Genomic DNA, 21,164 nt, shown 5'->3' on the forward strand with positions numbered 1-21,164 from the left:
GACGCGATATTATCCATGCAACAACGGTGACTGAATGACCCAGCGTCCTAGAACTTCTTGCAAATCACGCTGGTTACACTAAAGGAAAATGTGCTCCTAGCAGAACGCCGAGCCCCGTGATTCATATATGGGGGCCTAACATATATCAGTTAGTGAGTACGCCATCTTTTGGACGACTGCTTCCCAAGAAGGTAGATCTAACGTTGAAGTTCATGGCACTGGCCTATCTGATATGCCTGTCAGAACGTCCCCTATGGTGTGGTTACTGTAAGTTTTGTAGCGCTTAGCGTGCAATTCAGAAACAACACTTGGTGCGACATGTTTATTATCTTGATCCAAGGAAGTATCTCCCAATGTTTGTTACAAATGATTACAAACATCTTCTATAAACGATAACAGATGTTGCAGTACTCTTACCAAGCATCGGATACAGACATGACTCTATAGCCGAGGCCACTATTGGCCACTAGTGCGGTGAAAGTCAACGACGAGACAACCAATCTGACACACGGCTGTGAGAGATCATTACTAATTGGAGGGCAAGGTGAGGAGAGATAGCAAATTACATTTTCTGATTATCAGACTTTGTGTAAATGTCTTTCATTAAATTCCAAATCTGTCCAACGAATCTCATCGAGCGAGCGCATGTGATGCTGTACCGGTGATCCGTCTGCACGTGGAATCTCTTTGACATTCCTTGGGCGGAATAGGTTATGTGCTGGCACCGCGTTTCATCCTCTCTCTTTGTCATTAGTGAAATAAACTCAATATTTCACTTCATATGCACTCATGCCAGACAAAAAAATGGCTCCAAGCACTATGGGACTTAACATCTCAGGTCATCAGTTCCATAGAATTAGAACTACCTAAACCTAACTAACCTAAGGACATCACACACATCCATGCCCGAGGCAGGATTCGAACCTGCGACCGCAGCAGCAGCGCGGTTCCGGACTGAAGCACCTAGAACCGCTCGGCAACAGAGGCCGGCCATGCCAGACATATACATTAGTCACATTGTAGTCACAGCACTCACACTGCGCTGTACGACGTACCGACCACCTGACTTCGTATATGCCGACAAGACAGCCGTGTGTAAGCATCGTCGGCCCAAGTACAATCTCCCGGAATACTGCTAGCTGATGGACACCTGAACACGTGCTGCTCTCCCTATGTAGCCCGTTGCTGCCATTTTTATGTAACAAGGGTTAAAATAAGTCCCCTCTGTATCCCTCCCACTGGTGTATGTGGTGCTGATCTATTTCTTGATGGATCGTTCGTTGTGAGAGTACCAATATCACGAACTTCTCTGACTCACAGTTTATGTAATTTTCAGAAAAAATTGTTTTACTTCTCTTATTTAATGGGAATTTGTTTATTTACAGTTAATTTGACCAATAAATTCATAATGTATGTGAAGATACAAAAAAACTGGTTGGTGCGTGACGTACATTGTGAGGTGGCACATGGGATAAGACACCACACGCGTTTTGAGTAGAGAAGTTTCTGTAACGGAAGATCCTTCAAAAGTTGGTGGAAGACGATGTGTTGGAAGGTTGACATGCTTGTTGGCACTCAGTGAATAGCGTATAAAAAATTGTATGTAAGATGATACCCTCATTATTTCTACTACACACTTACACTCCATTGACGGCACCGACGTTGCACTTGGAAGGAGATGTTTACCTACCTATATGAATATTCTCCAGTATAACTTTTCTATGGTTAGTGAAGGTTACTTCGTCAGTAAACGAGATACACGACATCTCCAGCATTAATGAAACCTGACAAAGTGCCAAGTAGCTGGTCGCGTATGAAACATTGTTCAAACGGATAAGAAGGTAACAAAATCGTTTTCATGTAGCTCTTGATGAAAAGGGATACGATACATGTGGCCGAGCTGTTCTAGATGCTTCAGTCCGGGACCGCACTGCTGCTACGGTCGCAGGTTCGAATCCTGCCTCGGGTATAGATGTGTGTGATGTCCTTAGGTTGGGTTGGGTTGTTTTGGGGAAGGAGACCAGACAGCGAGGTCATCGGTCTCATCGGATTAGGGAAGGAAGTCGGCCGTGCCCTTTCAAAGGAACCATCCCGGCATTTGCCTGGAGCGATTTAGGGAAATCACGGAAAACCTAAATGAGGATGGCCGGACGCGGGATTGAACCGTCGTCCTCCCGAATGGGAGTCCAATGTCTAACCACTGCGCCACCTCGCTCGGCGCGATGTCCTTATAGTCCAGTCAAATTGCAGATATACCTTGCAAAAGGTGGGGTAGAAGAGTTTATTTTTTCAACTCGTTCATATGGTTGGAAAGACTAGAAAACCGAGTTTTGCCAACAAAATTTCGCTTGGGAAAATTTTCTGCAGTCAAAAAACTTGGAAAATTTCGGCCTTTTTTCAGTTTTTTTCAAAATATCTCAGTTTTATTTGCTCCAATCGCTTTAACGTCTATTTTCTTTTTTAAAGAGCACACAATTCTCTACAAATTTGATTCTTGCCATTTTTTTCTACTCCCAATATCTAAGGCGCTACAGCGCCTCAAAAGATACCAATTTTTCAAATTTTGAGCGTAGTGGCAAGATACCTTATTTTTTAACAGTATTTTTTCAGTTTCTGTTTGTGTAGTATAAATACATTATACATCATGTTATATGTTGGAATTTACCTCCTCACTTTCAGGTATTCAATTTCTCTGTATGCAACATGAGGATTGCTGGGCACCCAACTATTGTGATTCTTACATCACTACCTGAAGTTCACTATGGGCCACCTCAGCCCTGGTATTTGTAAAACTATAAATATAAAAATACATCATTAAGAGACTTAGACACACACACGCACACGCACACGCACACACACACACGCACACGCACACACACGCAAATACATATACACACGCACACAAAATAAATTGTCTCAGGAAACTGAACTATTATTAGCTGCAATAGGCAACCTAATTAGGTAGGTAATTATTCTTGTGTATAAAAGCCACACAGTTGACATTAAAAATAAGTTGCTTTATTACAATTAAAATGCATTGTCAGTTACTAAAAATGTTGACAGTTCTGGGTATGTAAAACTTGTAATATCGCACATTAGCGCACTTGAGACAGATATGAGCATCACTTCCAACGTTTTGATGGGCCAGGTTCCTCAGTGTCACCAGAAATACCTTGAGTTACGGATTCATGGTCTGTACCTAGAGTTGATCCCAAATTGACCTCTTCCTTAAACACCGAGTCAGCCTCCGCAAGTTCGTTGATTTCGTCAGCGGTTTCCTCAACATCCTCCATAACATCTTCTTCACTGTCTTCATATAAAAATTTTGGCACGTTTTCACATTTGACCCCAATACATTTCTTGCAAACTGAAGAACATTTCAAACCCGCTTTTCTGCAGGAGCACGCACCGCCACAGTTCAGCTTGCATGAGCATGAAACAATGTGAAGAAGTGGTTCAGGTGCTGGATCTTGGCTCACTATAACGGGTATTGGACCGTGGTCACTGTGATTCCAGCCCCATTTTTCAGGGGGCTTCCAATTTCCCATCCAACTTTGGACTTGTTCGTAAGTCCGCAACGAATGATGTTGTGCAGCATCTAGTGTAGGTGACAACCGTGTAAGATTCAGTTTGCTTTTTGTGGCAGACTTGTCGAATAGCTGGTACCGCAAATGGTCTAGTGTGTGGGAACTGCTGACAACTCCACTATACAATGCAATAGTAACCTGTTCTGTTGCTGTTATTATTTCTTCACGGGTAGCATGTGGTTTATTGAACGTGCAAAGCGCTGAGGTTAGGTGTTCATTTTTCGCAACAATATTGCAGCACTTAATTTTTCCTTGACCAATAAAAGCGGATGTTGTGTCACATCCGCTAAAGGCGTGAGTGAACAGAATATATTCACTGTCAAACTTGTAAGATGCAGTGGAAAACCACTTGTCCTCTGCATTTCCTCTTCCTGGCTTTAAGAAAAATAAGTTTTCAATGCCTTGCCCCAAACCGGTCATGAGCACAAGCAGGTCAACATCTTCTCCGACAATGATAATACTTCCAAAATCTTTGGTTCTTGAAATGACAGATGTTACAATCATAACGTCAGCATCTTCTTGTGCCTGGTGCACTTCAACGCTACACTCCAGAAATTCCTTTTTAAGAAGTGTGATCAAACGCATCTTGTTTCGTTCGTTGTACAAGAACTTGTCCTGAGGGACTTGGTTCACCATCTCTGATTCAACCACAACCTCAACCGAAGAATGTTTTTTGGACCTACGAATCCTCTCAGCACTTTTTGTGCTACATTTGTCTCCCTCACATGGATACCCATCAAATACAATAGCAAATTGAGGTCCAAATTGACGTTGTAGGTAAGAAACATAGCTTTGGGCTATTGACTTGAAGCAAACATTTCGAGTCCAAGTCACTTTGTGGATAAGGTACCCTCCATCAAAATTTCGTTTGGCATATGGCAGTCTTAACTGCTTGGTTAACAAGTCATCAGAATTCCCTTTTCAACATAAGAAGCATTTCTCTTTGAAACTGAACTGACCTTTTTCCTGCGACCGACGTAGCACGCCTGTTGGTTCCTGAGGATGTCAAAGGTTAGCTGCTATCATTCTCTCATTAATGTACTTCTTGTAGCATGTTTCATGCACCATCACTTCACTGAGCGTTTCCAAAAAATGGGTGTGAGCAGACTCCCTGCGTTTAGCACTACAATCGTTAAGTGTGCTCAGTCCTTTCTTTTTCACATTGCATCCACCACTCACCACAGTTTTTTCTCAAATGAAACACAAATTCATGTCAGACATACTCATTTTCAGCACCACAACATATACTGAATGGAAGCGACTCCAAACTGTAGGACCCTTATTGTTGTGTGCTAATAGCTGTCAGCGTGCTGTGAACAACCACCAGAGATAATCGCTTCCCGCCTGCCAAAGAATAAATACGCTTTTGTCCGCTAAAGAACAATTCCTACATATTTTTTCTTATAACTGATCATTAACGTCAATCAACTGTAGAAAATTTACAGCACCTGCGTGCAATCGTATTACATATTGTAACACAAATAAACTTCACGCAATCCGACGTGAATGTGTTCGTAGTTACTGAATATGATGCTGTTTGTCCTGGCCCTGCAGCAGAGTGAGATGGTAAATTCCAATTAATAACATTAGGAGTAATATGTTTATACTACACAAATAGAAACTGAAATAACAGTGTTCAAAAATTAGGTAATTTGCCACTTTGCTCGAAATTTGAAAAATTGGTATTCTTTGACGCGCTGTAGCTCCTTAGATATTTGGAGTAGAAAAAAAGGTAAAAATCAAATTTGTAGAGAATTTTGTGCTCTTTAAAAAAGAAATTAGACGCCAAAGCGATAGGAGCAAATGAAACTGAGATATTTTGAAAAAACTGAAAAAAGTCGGAAATTTTCGAATATTTTTGACTGCAGAAAGTTTTCCCAAAAGAAATTTTGTTGGAAAAACTTGGTTTTCTAACCTTTCCAACAATATGAACGAGTTAAAAAAATAAAATCTTCTACCCCACCTTTTGCAAGGTACAGGCTTTTTTTCTGACAGTTTCACTGGACTATTAGGTTAGTTAGGTTTAAGTAGTTCTAAGTCTAGGGGTCTGATGACCACAGATGTTAAGTCCCATAGTGCTTAGAGCTATTTGAACCATTTTTGATATGATACAGATGGAGTATTTGTCGGTGAATAATATAGTGTTTATTAGATCTAATGATGTCACTTTCTCTCGTAACAGATGAGAAGGAAATGTGTCGATCAATAGCTACGGCTGCTAGAAAATTAACTTCGCCATTTATTCCGGCCACGAGTTTATTTCGAACAAGTTCTTGAACTTAGTTGTACCGTGTGACACTTAAATCATGTAGGAGCTTGGTAAATTGTTGTCCTGGTGGTTGTTGTCTATGCAGGTAATATTCTCCATACATAAGGATCATTTCGACTTTCTCAGCCGTTCTAAACACCAAAAAATCTAACTTCCTCCGTACAGTTGACTTCAGTGGTGCACTAGCACAAGACCATGGCAAATGGTTCAAATGTTCAAATGTGTGTGAAATCTTATGGGACTTAACTGCTAAGGTCATCAGTCCCTAAGCTTACACACTACTTAACCTAAATTATCCTAAGGACAAACACACACACCCATGCCCGAGGGAGGACTCGAACCTCCGCCGGGACCAGCCGCACAGGAAAATGGTTCAAATGGCTCTGAGCACTATGGGACTTAACATTGGAGGTCATCAGTCCCCTAGAACTTAGAACTACCTAAACCTAACTAACCTACGGACATCACAAACGTCCATGCCCGAGGCAGGATTCGAACCTGCGACTATAGCAGTCGCGCGGATCCGGACTGAAGTGCCTAGAACCGTTCGACCACCGCGGCCGGCGACCATGGAAACATAAGTATCAACATGCCTACTTGATACTCTCGAGGTTAAGGTTCAAGTATCTTGCTAGTAGTGGTTCCAATGGCAGGGATAACACTCGTTGAGTGTAATTATCATAGCTCTTTTTTTTTATTTGGCCTTCAGGATGAATACACTATTTAGCCATCCATAATTATACTATTTAGCCTTCGACGATTACACTACTTAGCCACCAACAATTACAAAAAATTGTTTTCACAGAACATGTAAATGAACATGTGATTTTAAAATAACTGAACAATATTTCTTTACAGTATGGCAGAAATAAAAAAGGAATGACTTCTTACTTTCTAAATGCAGAAATAATAAACAAATTTTTCGTTACAAAACATGTTTACAACAGGTTTGTGCAATCAGTATCCTTTGAGACACAAACAATTTCGTTGAATTAACCACTACAATTTTTTAAACATGACTGCGTAGTCAGCGACCATTTACAAATTAAAGCAATTACAGCTCTGAGTTGTAATTTCTTTAACTTTAACCAATAAAAAATGGTAATTACGCCTGGTCTGCAGCTCTGTGGACAGATGTTAAAATTGCTAACTGCAGTTAATCTTATCTGAAATCTAACAACTGCTTTACCATTCTTTAGTAAAGGACCAAGAATGTTTGCAGGGAACGGCACCCTAAGCTTTATCGATTCTGTGAGGAATTATTCCCCATGTTGTTCGAAGTAGGAACAAGCGAAAATTAAATATAACTCATGAACTGTTTGCTATGGAGTACCGCAGTAAGCTCTACATCGAATAAAGTCGCCTCTACTATCAGTTTCGTCAAAAATGTGCGTTGCTGCATTTAATAAATGTACAAGTGATGTTCGTAAACGTATTTCCATCGTTTTTCGAATTACTGTGTAAGTTAACTTTGTGAGCCCCTTACTGTACTTCACTTTTTTGAAAAAAATACTTCAATTGTAGGTATCGTTTCGAAATTACTCTGTCTTGTTTTAGATGATTCATCCGGTGTGCCCTCTACCTAACCTAACCTAAAGCATTTTTCAAAGTAGCACATGGCTATCGAGTCATCTAGAATTTTGCGGTCATTTAATATTATGCTATCCAGTTCCTCAGCAAATGTTTATTTGAAGGATTTCTTAACATTTCGACAGCGCGAGTAGAAGTATTATAAAAAAAAACATTGTGAGCCTTCTTTGCTAGTAAATGTTGGTGGATTACGTGTGGTGATATGAAACTACAAGTCTCAGTCTTGTATTGCGTGTAATTTCCCTTATAACTGGGCTAATAAAAAGAGTCATAAATACTCTGACATGTCATCATTTATTTGGTTTTGACATTCTTACAGCAGTCGTGTTTGCAGATTAAATTATAGCAATTCAGGTCTTCCTATTAAACCCTCTACCACGCCTTCACTGTGGTTTGCAGAGTGTGGATGTAGATACACATTATGCAAACAACGGTTATTCAGTTACGAGCTCAAACGTGTTTCAGCAATTTTGCACCATCCTCAGTGGATATTCTTATTACCGGTACGGTCTTATACTCCACATTGTTAGTTATTGTAAGACCATCTTTTCTTTATTTACAAGATGTAAACGATAATTGTTTAAAACGTACCACAGTAGTGTAGAGGGAGTCGAGACAAACAATTTGATACAGGACACTTCCGGTCTATCAAGTCGGAAAAATATCTCAAATTGGCGTGCAATAACCATTTAAGCTACAGCCCATGCACATAGTGAGAGATTCTCAATATTCTCTCGCTCTCTTCACGCAAAGTATTAGTCCTAGAGAAAAAATTAATAGGACCTTTCCTGTAGGAGCTTTAATTTAATTTTAAACTGAGATACGTTTTCGCTATTGCCGTACTTATCGAGTTTATCAAGAAAAACATAAAAAGTGACCTTCAAACGCCAACTCACCCTCTCACCGTTAGTCCTTTTGGAATATTGTTCACGGTACTCCATCCTACCACTGTACAAAGATTTGCGACTATGTGAGTTATTTTCTATGGTTGACGTTTTTGATGTTCATTGATTGGGCTATTACGCCACCGGCTTAGTGGGCTATTTCGTTATTAATTTAAACTTTCCAGTAAGGGCAATGAAAGAAAAAAGACGTTTGTAAACGTTACGCAAAACCTAATTTCGTTTAGAATTCGATCTAATCAAACCCTTACAAGCATAACGCTTTCTTAGAAAGGTTAGACAAAACGATTTAACTGCTAATTTGAATCTGCTAAAATTCACAAAATTGTGATATAAAATTTACACAAACGTCAGTTTAGCAATTTGTAAGGGCACGTCTAAGCTCGTGGCGTAATCAAAAGGTCGAATATGGCAAATAATTTGCGTAGTCAAATTTTTTGTACAGTGGTCCTAGACTAACTCGAAAGTAAAGGCCTTCGGCGAAAACGTGCACCAGTACAAAATTAAACTAAATCAAATTTACTACAAAAAGGTCATAATATTTTTTCTCTAGGACTAACAGTTTTCGCGAAGAGAGCAAGAGAACAATGAAAATCTCACGCGATGCCTATGTATTGTCACTTAGGTGATCTTTGTAGACCCATTTGATGTAGTTTCCCGAACTGACAGACCACAAGCGTCCCATATCAAATTCTTCGTCTCGACTTGCCCTACACCAGGGTTTCCCAAATTGTGTTCCGCGGAACAGCAGTGCTCCACGGGAAGTGCAGAAGTGCGCCGCGAAAAACTATTAACAACTTGGAGGATTTTTGTCTCGCCATTTTGACGATGCTAATTACGTTTTTTTTTAATTTTATTATGATTTCTGTAGTTATGATTTCAAATTGAAGTAATCACTGAATAAAACAAGTTTTTCTCGTTTTTATAAATAAATAAGGTGTTCCATCAAAGTACCAGGATTCTCAAAGTTTGGGAACCCCTCCTCTACACCACCAAGGTACGTTACAAACAGTTACCGTTTGTACCCTGTATAGATTTCTATGCCGTAGTTATGTTCATGCCACCGATCCCCGCCTGCTTGCTCATCTGAAACACACGCAGAGAGACGGCACATAATTTTACTGAATCACATTCCGAAATACAAACTCCGCAGGTTCACGAAGACACATCCACGTCTGAGCTTGAAAGTGTAATTCAGTACCTCTTTTTTTTCCTGTAACAGACGAGCGTGAGCATGAGGACAGAGGACAAATGCCACGAAAATAGCTGTGGCTAGCTGTAAAATTGCAGAAAGATGGTCACGCAGTGCCTAACAGTCTGGAGAACAAGACCGTAATAAAGCACCTACCGAGGATAGCCCCCAGGATGCTGAAACATATTTGGATATAATAGACGGACCAGAGTTCTCATGATTGCCGCGCGTGTTCATTATTTGCAGTGTGGTGTTTCATTTAATGGTGCTGTTGCAGGGTACTTACGCGATGCTGTACACCAACATGATAGTGAATGTGACGATACACCACTGCGCCGACACGGTGGGTGGTCTCAGCCTGGCCGTTTACCAGCTGGTGCTGCTGTTCGGGGCGCCGGGCGTGCTCATGCTCTTCTGCTACAGCTGCGTCATTGTCGAACTCTGGAAGAGCACGCGCAGCATGCAGGTCCTCACCAACAGCATCAGGTACGCATCTACTGAAATTCTTGTGTGTCCGGCTACACAACACGCACTTCTATTACTTATTTCCGCTCCTTGCCTTTTTCTTTGCCGTCAGAATTTTAATCCCCATCGTTGGTTACTTCTTAAAATGTCAGAAAAGTTGAGAGGAATTAGCAGTAAAGTGACAATTAAGAAATAACCAATGTCAGTTGCTCATGGAATGGTTGTTGGACCTACGCGCGCGGGACATTCCATTTCGAAAATCGATAGGTAATTCAGTATTCCGAGATTCACAGTGTCAAGAGTGTGCCGAAAATACCAAATTTCAGGCGTTATTCTCAGCACGGACAACGCAATGACCGAGGGCTTTCACGTAATGACCGAGAGAAGAAAATCCTAAGAAATTTTGGTCTTACGTCAAAGCGGTAGGTGGATCAAAACAAAATGTCCAGACACTCTGTGAGCAAAATGGTATTGAAACAGAGGATGACAGACTAAAGGCCGAAATACTAAATGTCTTTTTCCAAAGCTGTTTCACAGAGGAAGACTGCACTGTAGTTCCTTCTCTAGATTTTCGCACAGATGACAAACTGGTAGATGTCGAAATAAATGACAGAGGGATAGAAAAACAAAATCGCCCAAAAGAGGAAAGGCCGCTGGAGGTGATGGGATACCAGTTCGATTTTACACAGAGTACGCGAAGAAACTTGCCCCCCTTCTTGCAGCGGTGTACCGTAGGACTCTAGAAGAGCGTAGCTTCCAAAGGATTGGAAAAGGGCACAGGTCATCCCCGTTTTTAGAAGGGACGTCGAACAGATGTGCATGATGCAGGGAATGGCAATTGAATCTCAATGTAGACAAGTGTAATGTGGTGCGAATACATAGAAAGAAAGATACTTTATCATTTAGCTACAATATAGCAGTTCAGCAACTGGAAGCAGTTAATTCCATAAATTATCTGGGAGTAGGCATTAGGAGTGATTTAAAATGGAATGATCATATAAAGTTGATCGTCGGTAAAGCAGATGCCAGACTGAGATTCATTGGAAGAATCCTAAGGAAATGCAGTCCGAAAACAAAGGAAGTCGGTTAAAGTACACTTGTTCGCCCACTGCTTCAATATTGCTCACCAGTGTGGGATCCGTACCAGATAGGGTTGATAGAAGAGAGAGAGAAGATCCAACGGAGAGCAGCGCGCTTCGTTACAGGATCATTTAGTAATCGCGAAAGCGTTACGGAGATGATAGATAAACTCCAGTGGAAGACTCTGCAGGAGAGACGCTCAGTACCTCGGTACGGGCTTTTGTTGAAGTTTCAAGAACATACCTTCACCGAGGAGTCAAGCAGTATATTGCTCCCTCCTACGTGTATCTCGCGAAGAGACCATGAGGATAAAATCAGAGAGATTAGAGCCCACACAGAGGCATACCGACAATCTTTCTTTCCACGAACAATACGAGACTGGAATAGAAGGGAGAACCGATAGTGGTACTCAAAGTACCCTCCGCCACACACGGTCAGGTGGCTTGCGGAGTATGGGTGTAGATGTAGATGTAGATGTAGAGCAGCGGCGTTTACGTAGAGTTGTCTGTGGTAACACACAAGCAACGCTGCGTGAAATAACCGCAAAAATCAAATTGGGACGTGCGACAAACGTACCCGTAGTTCAGTGCGGCGACATATGCCGTTAACTGGCTATTGCAGGAGACGACCGACGCGAGTGTCTCTGCTAACAGCACGACATCGCCTGCAGCCGTCTCCTGGGCTGGTAATGGAATGAGTGTTTGGCGTCATGGGCCGGGAGGCCTCTTACGGGGCAGGTCCGGCCGTCTTGGTGCAGGTCTCATTACATTCGACTCCACATTGGGCGACCTGCACGCCAGATGGGGATGAAATGATGATGAAGATAACACAACACCCAGTCCCGGAGCGGAGAAAATCCCCGACGCAGCCGTCAATCGAACCCGGGTCCCTTAGGACGGCAGTCTGTCACGCTGATCATTCAGCTATTGGGGCGGACTCCTGGGCTGGTGACCATATCGTTTGGACTCGAAGATTAGAAAACCATGACCTGGTCAGATGTGTCCCGAGTTCAGTTGGTAAGAGCTGATGGTAGGGTTCGGGAGTGGCACAGACCCCTCGAAGCTATTGACCCAAATTGTGAACAAGGCACTGTGAAAGCTGGTTGTGGATCCACAATGGTATGGGCTGTGTTGCATAGAATGGAGTGAGCCCCGAACCGATCACTGACTAGAAATGTTTCCGTTCGGCTACCTGGGGAGCATTTGCAGCCATTCATGGACTAAATGTTCCAAAACAACGATGGAATTTTTATGGGTTACAATGCGCCATGTCACCGGATAATGACTGTTCGCGACTGGTTTGAGGAACATTCTGGACAATGCGAGCGAACGATTTAGCCACCCAGATCGTAGCAAGCAATATGAAATTAATTTAAGGCTGTTGTAATACAATGCAGAGAGTAAATGACATCCAAACATTTAGTAAACGTTTGTGAACATGTCTCCTACTGCGTAATGCATTTGAAGATAAGTAAAGTTACTGTTACGAATCAATTAATCATTCACTCTCACAGACAACTGCAACAACACTTCGTCAGGCAGTTGCGGTGTTACAGTTTTAGGATTTCTGAGGGCAGCAACAATCCGAAGATTAGATTAGCTTAGATTAATTATTCATTCCATAGACCCAAACATGTCAGATAAACACATTACAAAAATGTAATTAGAAAAACTTGAGTTTCATTAATTTTAATGATCCTCAGTCAATAAACAGTAAAATTATATACATTAATTAAATTTCAACTTCTAATATTTACAGGTTTAATACTTGCATCTGCTTTCATTAAATTCATCATTCAGACATTTGCTAGTTTCTTGGCTATTACAACCAAGTATTGTCAAAAATTAAAGTAAATTACTCATTTCAGTGATCCTCAGTTAAGAACAGTCAGATTATGGACAAGATTTAAAATTAAACTTTCACTATTTACAGACTTAAGACTTACATCTGCTTTCCATACATCCATCATTCACACAGTAGGTAGTTACTTGGCTGTTACAACCAAGTATTGTCAAAAATTAAAGTATAATAAAATTTCATTAAAATGGTCTACTGCACTTGTTGAGAAACTCATGGATGGAATAGGAGTTGCCCACCAAAAATTCTTTCAGATTATGTTTAAATTGTGCCTTGTTTGAAACTAAACTCTTAATGGTTGCTAGTAACTTATTGAAAATATGCGTTGCTGAATACTGGACCCCTTTCTGGGCAAGAGTAAGTGATTTTAAATCTTTATGTATATTGTTCTTATTCCTAGTATTGATACTGCATACTAAGCAGTTAGTTGGAAAAAGAGATGTATTATTTACAACAAACTTCATTAAGGAGTAAATATACTGAGAAGCTGTGGTTAATATGCCCAATTCTTTGAATAGGTTTCGACATGATGTTCTTGGATTTACACTACTCATTACTCTTATTATACGCTTCTGTACTCTAAAATTTTTTTCTCTGTTTGTGGAGTTACCCCAAAATATGATACCATATGACATAATGGAGTGAAAATAAGCAAAATATGCCAGTTTTTTTTATATTTATATCGCCTATGTCTGACATCATTCGCATTGCATACACAGACTTGTTTAGGCGCTTTAGCAGTTCGTTAGTACGTTGCTCCCAACTGAGTTTATTATCAAGTTGTAATCCCAAGAATTTTACACTCTCAACTTCTCCTATTTCCATGTCATCATATTTTATACACACACCAGAAGGAAATCTCTTGGAAGTTCTGAATTGCACATAGTAGGTCTTTTCAAAGTTTAATGACAGTGAATTTGTTATGAACCACTTATTAACGTCAGTAAAAATTTGATTAGCTGCTCTTTCTAAATTTATATTTGATTTATTATTTATTGCAATGTTTGTATCATCTGCAAATAAGACAAACTTGGCATCTGATAATGTAACAGATGCAGGTCATTAATATACACAAGAAACAGTAGTGGACGTAGTATGGAGAGAAATGGAGAGAAACAGAGAACAGACACGAAGTGTTCCGAATGGTGGCAACTTTTAACGACCAGCAGCTATTTCGGGGCCGGTGGCCAACTTACCTTGCCCTAACTATAGATAGTGCCAAATAAGTTGACATTCAGCGCGGTGGCTGATGGAGCGACAATGAATGAGAAAAGTCTTTACGATCGCTCCCATCAGCCACCGCGCCGAGAGTCAACTTAGTCTGCGTGTATAGTACTGTGAGCTCGTAACATACTAATTTATGTATGTTATCAATTGACAATAACATCCCCACATATGCGGTCCTAGGTGCCACCCCACAGCACCAGTATTGGCTCATGAGCAAAAACGTTTGACGACCACTGCTGCCGAGTCATTGGTATGACCTCTACTTTGGCGAGGTAAAGTGGAGTGCTGAGGATTCCTGGAAGCCGTCATAAGTGTAGTCATGAAAATATCATTAGTAAAACATTCATTTATTGTTCATCAACTTCAAAATCGTGATGATACTCAGAGAAGTACATAAGCTGTACACAGTCTGCGAGGGGGCACGGCAGTCAGTGGGAAGGCTGGCAGTATCGTGCGACCGGTGGTGATGACGGCAGCGATTCTGCAAGGAAACTGACCGCGGCAGCGGGCGGCGGCTCGCAGTGCAGACAAGAGACTTCCTTCCAGCACAGGAAGGGCGCGTGGAATTACGCCGTGGATCCAGAATGGATACGATGGCTCACGGCAGCAGCAGTGTCTGCCCACACGAGCAGAGTAAAGCCGTCGGCACACGGACCATGCTGTCGAACGTTAACGTTGAGCGTGCCAAGTTCGACGTGCTGCTGAACGCTCAGGAACGATGCGACTTGCGCATAAGGTACGTGGGCCCCAACGTGGTATACGCGATCGCAACGCACTCCAGCGGTAGTTGAGGGTTGTTTCTAGTTCGCAAATCACACTGTTTACTCAATGGACTCGAGTAAAATTCCCACGTTAGCTCTATTAAAACGCACGTTTCCTCTATCGTCCACGAAAAGGAAAGTACCATGTACAATCAATAAGCACACATGCTTATAAAAGATCCATTACAAACAGTGCGGTACAAATTTGGAATACTTCTCTGCATAAGATAAACATTATTTCATCATTCCCACATTTTCGTGAAACCCCACGGTCAGTCTTACTTGATCACTATTCCTACACAGCAGCAGAATCTTTGCAACATGTGAATTACGAAGCGTAAAAGAAAAAAGGCGCAAAATATCTTTACACAGGTAGCTCAAGCTGTCCTGCTGATTAAGCCAATCGAACAAAGTCACCCCTCAAAATAAGGTGAATTTATATTTACATAACATCAAATATTATAGTATATACTTATATTAAACTAATAATAAAGTATCAGAACCTAATAAAAACGCGAATGTTTGGAAAAAAAGTTCGGAAGTGTCCATACGCGAACCAGGGCCCTATTAAACAATTCATCACCAGAGAGTGACGCTACTTATTATGCTAATCCAACAACACACCTGTTAAATCTAATCACATTCTCTTACGGCGTGCTGAAAACCTTAATCGTAGATATGTTACTAATTGAAATTTAATTATAACAAATTGTACCAAGAACAATGCGTTTTCGATGGATCTTCCGTGTGTCGCTGCCTTCAAATAGCCTACTCTCATAATACACAAGTTACAATCATTATTTTGCCACGAATATGATGTTTCTCATTATTTTATTGCAACGAATCACACAGTTAACGAGTTTTCCAGTGATTCTCAATGTACTGGTGCTCAGAAACGGCATATATACATATAGGCTTGAAATGAATGCCAATATGGCGCCTCACAACTCTGTACTGAAGGGAGACGGCGTGCGTGTGACGTAGGTGGCGTTGTGCCATCTCATTGGTCAACGCTCAGACGCTCGCTCAGAATATCTGACATGCCAGATACTGCTCTGCACGATCAGAAAGACTCCCGAACGTGCTGTTCCACGCTATGGCATCAGAAACTCGGCACGCTCAACGCTCAACGTTCGGATGCACGGTCCGTGTGCCAACGGCTTTAAGGAGTTTTCCCGTACAGGCGGTGGTGCCTGCACAGCCCCAGGCTTGAACAGTAGGCCGCCTGGGTATGAGTCCGGCAGCGGTTAAGGTAGGCCCCCAGGTGGCACTATGGTTGGAGGGCGTTAAGTCCACAGCAGTGGACTTAACGTGAACAGTAGTCCCGCAGCTAGCAGTGGCAGAGTCCAGAGGAGATGACCTCTTGCTCCTTGTAGACTCGCGAACTGTCATAGAACCTCCTCAGAGCTAGTTGCTGGTAGCCTGAAATACCTCTGACTACAAATGACGACTACTTATACAGGCTTGGGCCATCCTTGTTTAGCTAAAGCATCGGTTTCTATCACGTAAGTCATAACAGGACTGTGGCTCGGATGTAAAACAGTCTAACTCATCCAGTGGCTTCTCTTTTTCGCTGCATTGACAATGTCATGACCGTGGTCCCTCTGCCGTGCTGGGTTATGAAGTAACTGCTCTGTGACTCAGGGGCAGTACTTATCATATCAGCAAGTTGCCCCTGATGTAACTTCACCTGGCCAGCCCGTAGCTTCTTGTATTAGCCATGGCAGGTGTCTCAATTTTACTCACTCATACCCAGCAAATACCTAAGAACGTAGCACAAGCTCCTACGGATATTATGAAAATTTTCTTGCCAGTGCTACAAACTAGGTGCCAGTTTAATTGGTAACAACTTCAAAATAGAAGCCCAGAGAATGGTTCCTAACTAAATATTGACAACAACAGTTCAGTATGTCACACTGAAGATACAGCACACACTACCTAGCCGTGCCTTCAAATGCAAGATCATGGACAGTTCACTGGGAGGCCAAATCTGCTAAAAAAACAAATCGCGGATCAAGACTAGGCGACTGTGATTTCTAAACGAGATCTCATATCCATCACCTGAGTGGCCGGGTACATTACTCGAGTTCCAGCATATTTTCGCAGCTTTCCACAGAGAGAGGATTTTGAAGTACAAATAGGTTATGGAAATACTCATATAGTCACACTTTGACAAAATTAACAAAAGCCATTTCCTTGTATGTGAAACCGAGGACTTTGATTGGGATCAGGTGTCTAAACATGAATACTAAATGGGTGGCTATTAAGAAGAATGCAGCAAGAAGAAACCTGCTCGGAGCTAAGTCTCTTTTAGCATTCACAGATTCAACCTATTGCGCTAACATCGTTTAAACCAAACGATTTTTTTCGTTGTGTATCTGATGTGACCCCCCCCCCCCCCCCCTTAAACCATAGACCTTGCCGTGGGGAGGCTTGTGTGCCTCAGTGATACAGATAGCCGTACCGTAGGTGCAACCACAACGGAGAGGTATTTGTTGAGAGGCCAGACAAACGTATGGTTCCTGAAGAGGGGCAGCAGCCTTTTCTGTAGTTGCAGGGGCAACAGTCTGGATGATTGACTAATCTGGCCTTGGAACACTAACCAAAACGGCCTTGCTGGTAATGCGAATGGCTGAAAGTAAGGGGAAACTATGGCCATAATTTTTCCCGAGGGCATGGAGCTTTACTGTATGGATAAATGACGATGGCGTCCTCTCGGGTAAAATAGTCCCCCTTTTGGACCTCCGGGCAGGGACTACTCGGGAGGATGTCGTTATCAGGAGAAAGAAAACTGGCGTTCTACGGATTGGAGCGTGGAATGTCAGATCCCTTAATCGGGCAGGTAGGTTAGAAAATTTAAAAAGCGAAATGGATAGGTTAAAGTTAGATATAGTGGGACTTAGTGAAGATCGGTGGCAGGAGGAACAAGATTTTTGATCAGGTGAATACAGGGTTATAAAAACAAAATCAAATAGGGGTAATGCAGGAGTAGGTTTAATAATGAATAAAACAATAGGAACGCAGGTAAGCTACTACAAACAGCATAGTGAATGCATTATTGTGGCCAAGATAGACATGAAGCCCACGCCTACTACAGTAGTACAAGTTTATATGCCAACTAGCTCTGCAGATGACGAAGAAATTGAAGAAATGTATGATGAGATAAAAGAAATTATTCAGATAGTGAAGGGAGACGAAAATTTAATAGTCATGGGTGACTGGAATTCGATAGTAGGAAAAGGAAGAGAAGGAAACATAGTAGATGAATATGGATTGGGGGTAAGAAATGAAAGAGGAAGCCGCCTGGTGGAATTTTGCACAGAGCACAACTTAATCATAGCTAACACTTGGTTCAAGAATCATAAAAGAAGGTTGTATACATGGAAGAAGCCTGGAGATACTGACAGGTTTCAGATAGATTATATAATGGTAAGACAGAGATTTAGGAACCAGGTTTTAAATTGTAAGACATTTCCAGTGGCAGATGTGGACTCTGAAAACAATCTATTGGTTATGAACTGTAGATTAAAACTGAAGAAACTGCAAAAAGGTGGGAATTTAAGGAGATGGGACCTGGATAAACTGACTAAACCAGAGGTTGTACAGAGTTTCAGGGAGAGCATAAGGGAACAATTGACAAGAATGGGGGAAAGAAGGAGGAGGAGGAGGAGATTAGTGTTTAACGTCCCGTCGACAACGAGGTCATTAGAGACGGAGCGCAAGCTCGGGTGAGGGAAGGATGGGGAAGGAAAATCGGCCGTGCCCTTTCAAAGGAACCATCCCAGGGGAAAGAAATACATTAGAAGAAGAATGGGCAGCTTTGAGGGATGAAGTAGTGAAGGCAGCAGAGGATCAAGTAGGTAAAAAGACGAGGGCTAGTAGAAATCCTTGGGTGACAGATGAAATATTGAATTTAATTGATGAAAGGAGAAAATATAAAAACGCAGTAAATGAAGCAGGCAAAAAGGAATACAAACGTCTCAAAAAGGAGATCGATAGGAAGTGCAGAATGGCTAAGCAGGGATGTTTGGAGGACAAATGTAAAGATGTAGAGGCTTATATCACTAGAGGTAAGATAGATACTGCCTACAGGAAAATTAAAGAAAAGAGGACCACTTGTATGAATGTCAAGAGCTCAGATGGAAACCCAGTTCTAAGCAAAGAAGGGAAAGCACAAAGGTGGAAGGAGTATATAGAGGGTCTATACAAGGGCGATGTACTTGAGGACAATATTATGGAAATGGAAGACGATGTAGACGAAGACGAAAAGGGAGATATGATACTGCGTGAAGAGTTTGACAGAGCACTGAAAGACCTGTGTCGAAACAAGGCCCCGGGAGTAGACAACATTCCATTAGAGCTACTGACGGCCTTGGGAGATCCAGTCCTGACAAGACTCTACCATCTGGTGAGCAAAATGTATGAGACAGGCGAAACACCCTCAGACTTTAAGAAGAATATAATAATTCCAATCCCAAAGAAAGTAGGCGTTGACAGATGTGAAAATTACCGAACTAACAGTTTAATAAGTCACAGATGCAAAATACTAACGCGAATTCTTTACAGACGAAAGGAAATACTGGTAGAAGCAGACCTCGGGGAAGATCAGTTTGGATTCCGTGGAAATGTTGGAACACGTGAGGCAATACTGACCCTACGACTTATTTTAGAAGCTAGATTAAGAAAAGACAAACCTACGTTTCTAGCATTTGTAGACTTAGAGAAAGCTTTTGAGAATGTTGACTAGAATACTCTCTTTGAAATGCTGAAGGTGGCAGGGGTAAAATATAGGGAGCGAAAGGCTATTTACAATTTGTACAGAAACAAGATGGCAGTTATATGAGTCAAGGGACATGAAAGGGAAGCAGTGGTTGGGAAGGGAGTGAGACAGGGTTGTATCCTCTCCCCGATGTTGTTCAATATGTATATTGAGCAAGAAGTAAAGGAAACAAAAGAAAAATTCAGAGTAGCTATTAAAATCCATGGAGAAGAAATAAAAACTTTAAGGTTCGCCGATGACATTGTAATTCTGTCAGAGACAGCAAACGACTTGGAAGAACAGTTGAACGGAATGGACAGTGTCTTGAAAGGAGGATATAAGATGAACATCAACAAAAGCAAAACAAGGATAATGGAATGTAGTCGAATTAAGTCGGGTGATGCTGAGGGAATTAGATTAGGAAATGGGACACTTGAAGTAGTAAATGAGTATTGCTATTTGGGGAGCAAAATAACTGATGATGGTCGAAGTAGAGGGGATATAAAATGTAGACTGGCAATGGCAAGGAAAGCATTTCTGAAGAAGAGAAATTTGTTAACATTGAGTATAGATTTAAGTGTCAGGAAGTCGTTTCTGAAAGTATTTGTATGGAGTGTAACCATGTATGGAAGTGAAACATGGATGATAAATAGTTCAGACAAGAAGAGAATAGAAGCTTTCGAAATGTGGTGCTACAGAAGAATGCTGAAGATTAGATGGGTAGACCACATAACTAATGAGGAGGTACTGAATAGGATTGTGGGGAAGAGGAGTTTGTGGCACAACTTGATTAGAAGAATGGATCAGTTGGTAGGACATGTTCTGAGGCACCAAGGGATCACCAATTTAGTATTGGAGGGCAGCGTGGAGGGTAAAAATCTTAGAGGGAGACCAAGAGATGAATACATTAAGCAGATTCAGAAGGATGTAGGCTGCAGTACGTGCTGGGAGATGAAGAAGCTTGCACAGGATAGAGTAGCATGGAGAGCTGCATCAAGCCAGTCTCAGGACTGAAGCCCACAACAACAAAAACAACAATTTGATGCGAAACATTACTATGGTGAAAATGGTGTTTATGATATCCTGATAATTATTTTAATCGATAACCATACGCAACTACGTGGAACTGCAAAACTGTCTGTGAACGTTCTCATAATTCGTACAGTCATATTCTATTTTTTAATCATATTAGTGTGAAGCGCTTTCAGCTTGACTAATTCGAAGAGTAGTTGTTTTAAAACTATCAGAGTTAAAAAGTAGAACTATTAATGGTCAGTGCGAGAAGTAACCAAGGAACAACACCACGCTTACTACTTAGCACTACAGTGCTGTCTTCCCAGTGACGCCAAGAGGTGCTGACCATTGGCAGCATTCACAGAGGGCTATGCTGTACACTACTAGATGCACAAGCTAGTCAATTTGTCCTTGTACTTCAGCTCCCCTAATAACAATTTACTTGGCCTTTTCAGTTTTTT

The 21,164-nt window shown here is 41.5% G+C and overlaps 1 protein-coding gene across 1 annotated transcript in view; it reads left to right on the top strand.

The window, feature by feature from the left end:
• Positions 1–9,829: 9,829 nt before the first annotated feature.
• Positions 9,830–21,164, top strand: part of LOC126470758 (cholecystokinin receptor type A-like) — a 32,780-nt gene continuing 21,445 nt past the window's right edge. The window contains exon 1 of the mRNA XM_050098765.1: positions 9,830–10,026. Coding sequence (XP_049954722.1) covers positions 9,830–10,026 — 197 coding nt within the window. The remainder of the gene's footprint in view (positions 10,027–21,164) is intronic.

The sequence above is a fragment of the Schistocerca serialis genome, chromosome 3 (assembly GCF_023864345.2).
Source record: "Schistocerca serialis cubense isolate TAMUIC-IGC-003099 chromosome 3, iqSchSeri2.2, whole genome shotgun sequence".
NCBI lineage: Eukaryota > Metazoa > Arthropoda > Insecta > Orthoptera > Acrididae > Schistocerca > Schistocerca serialis.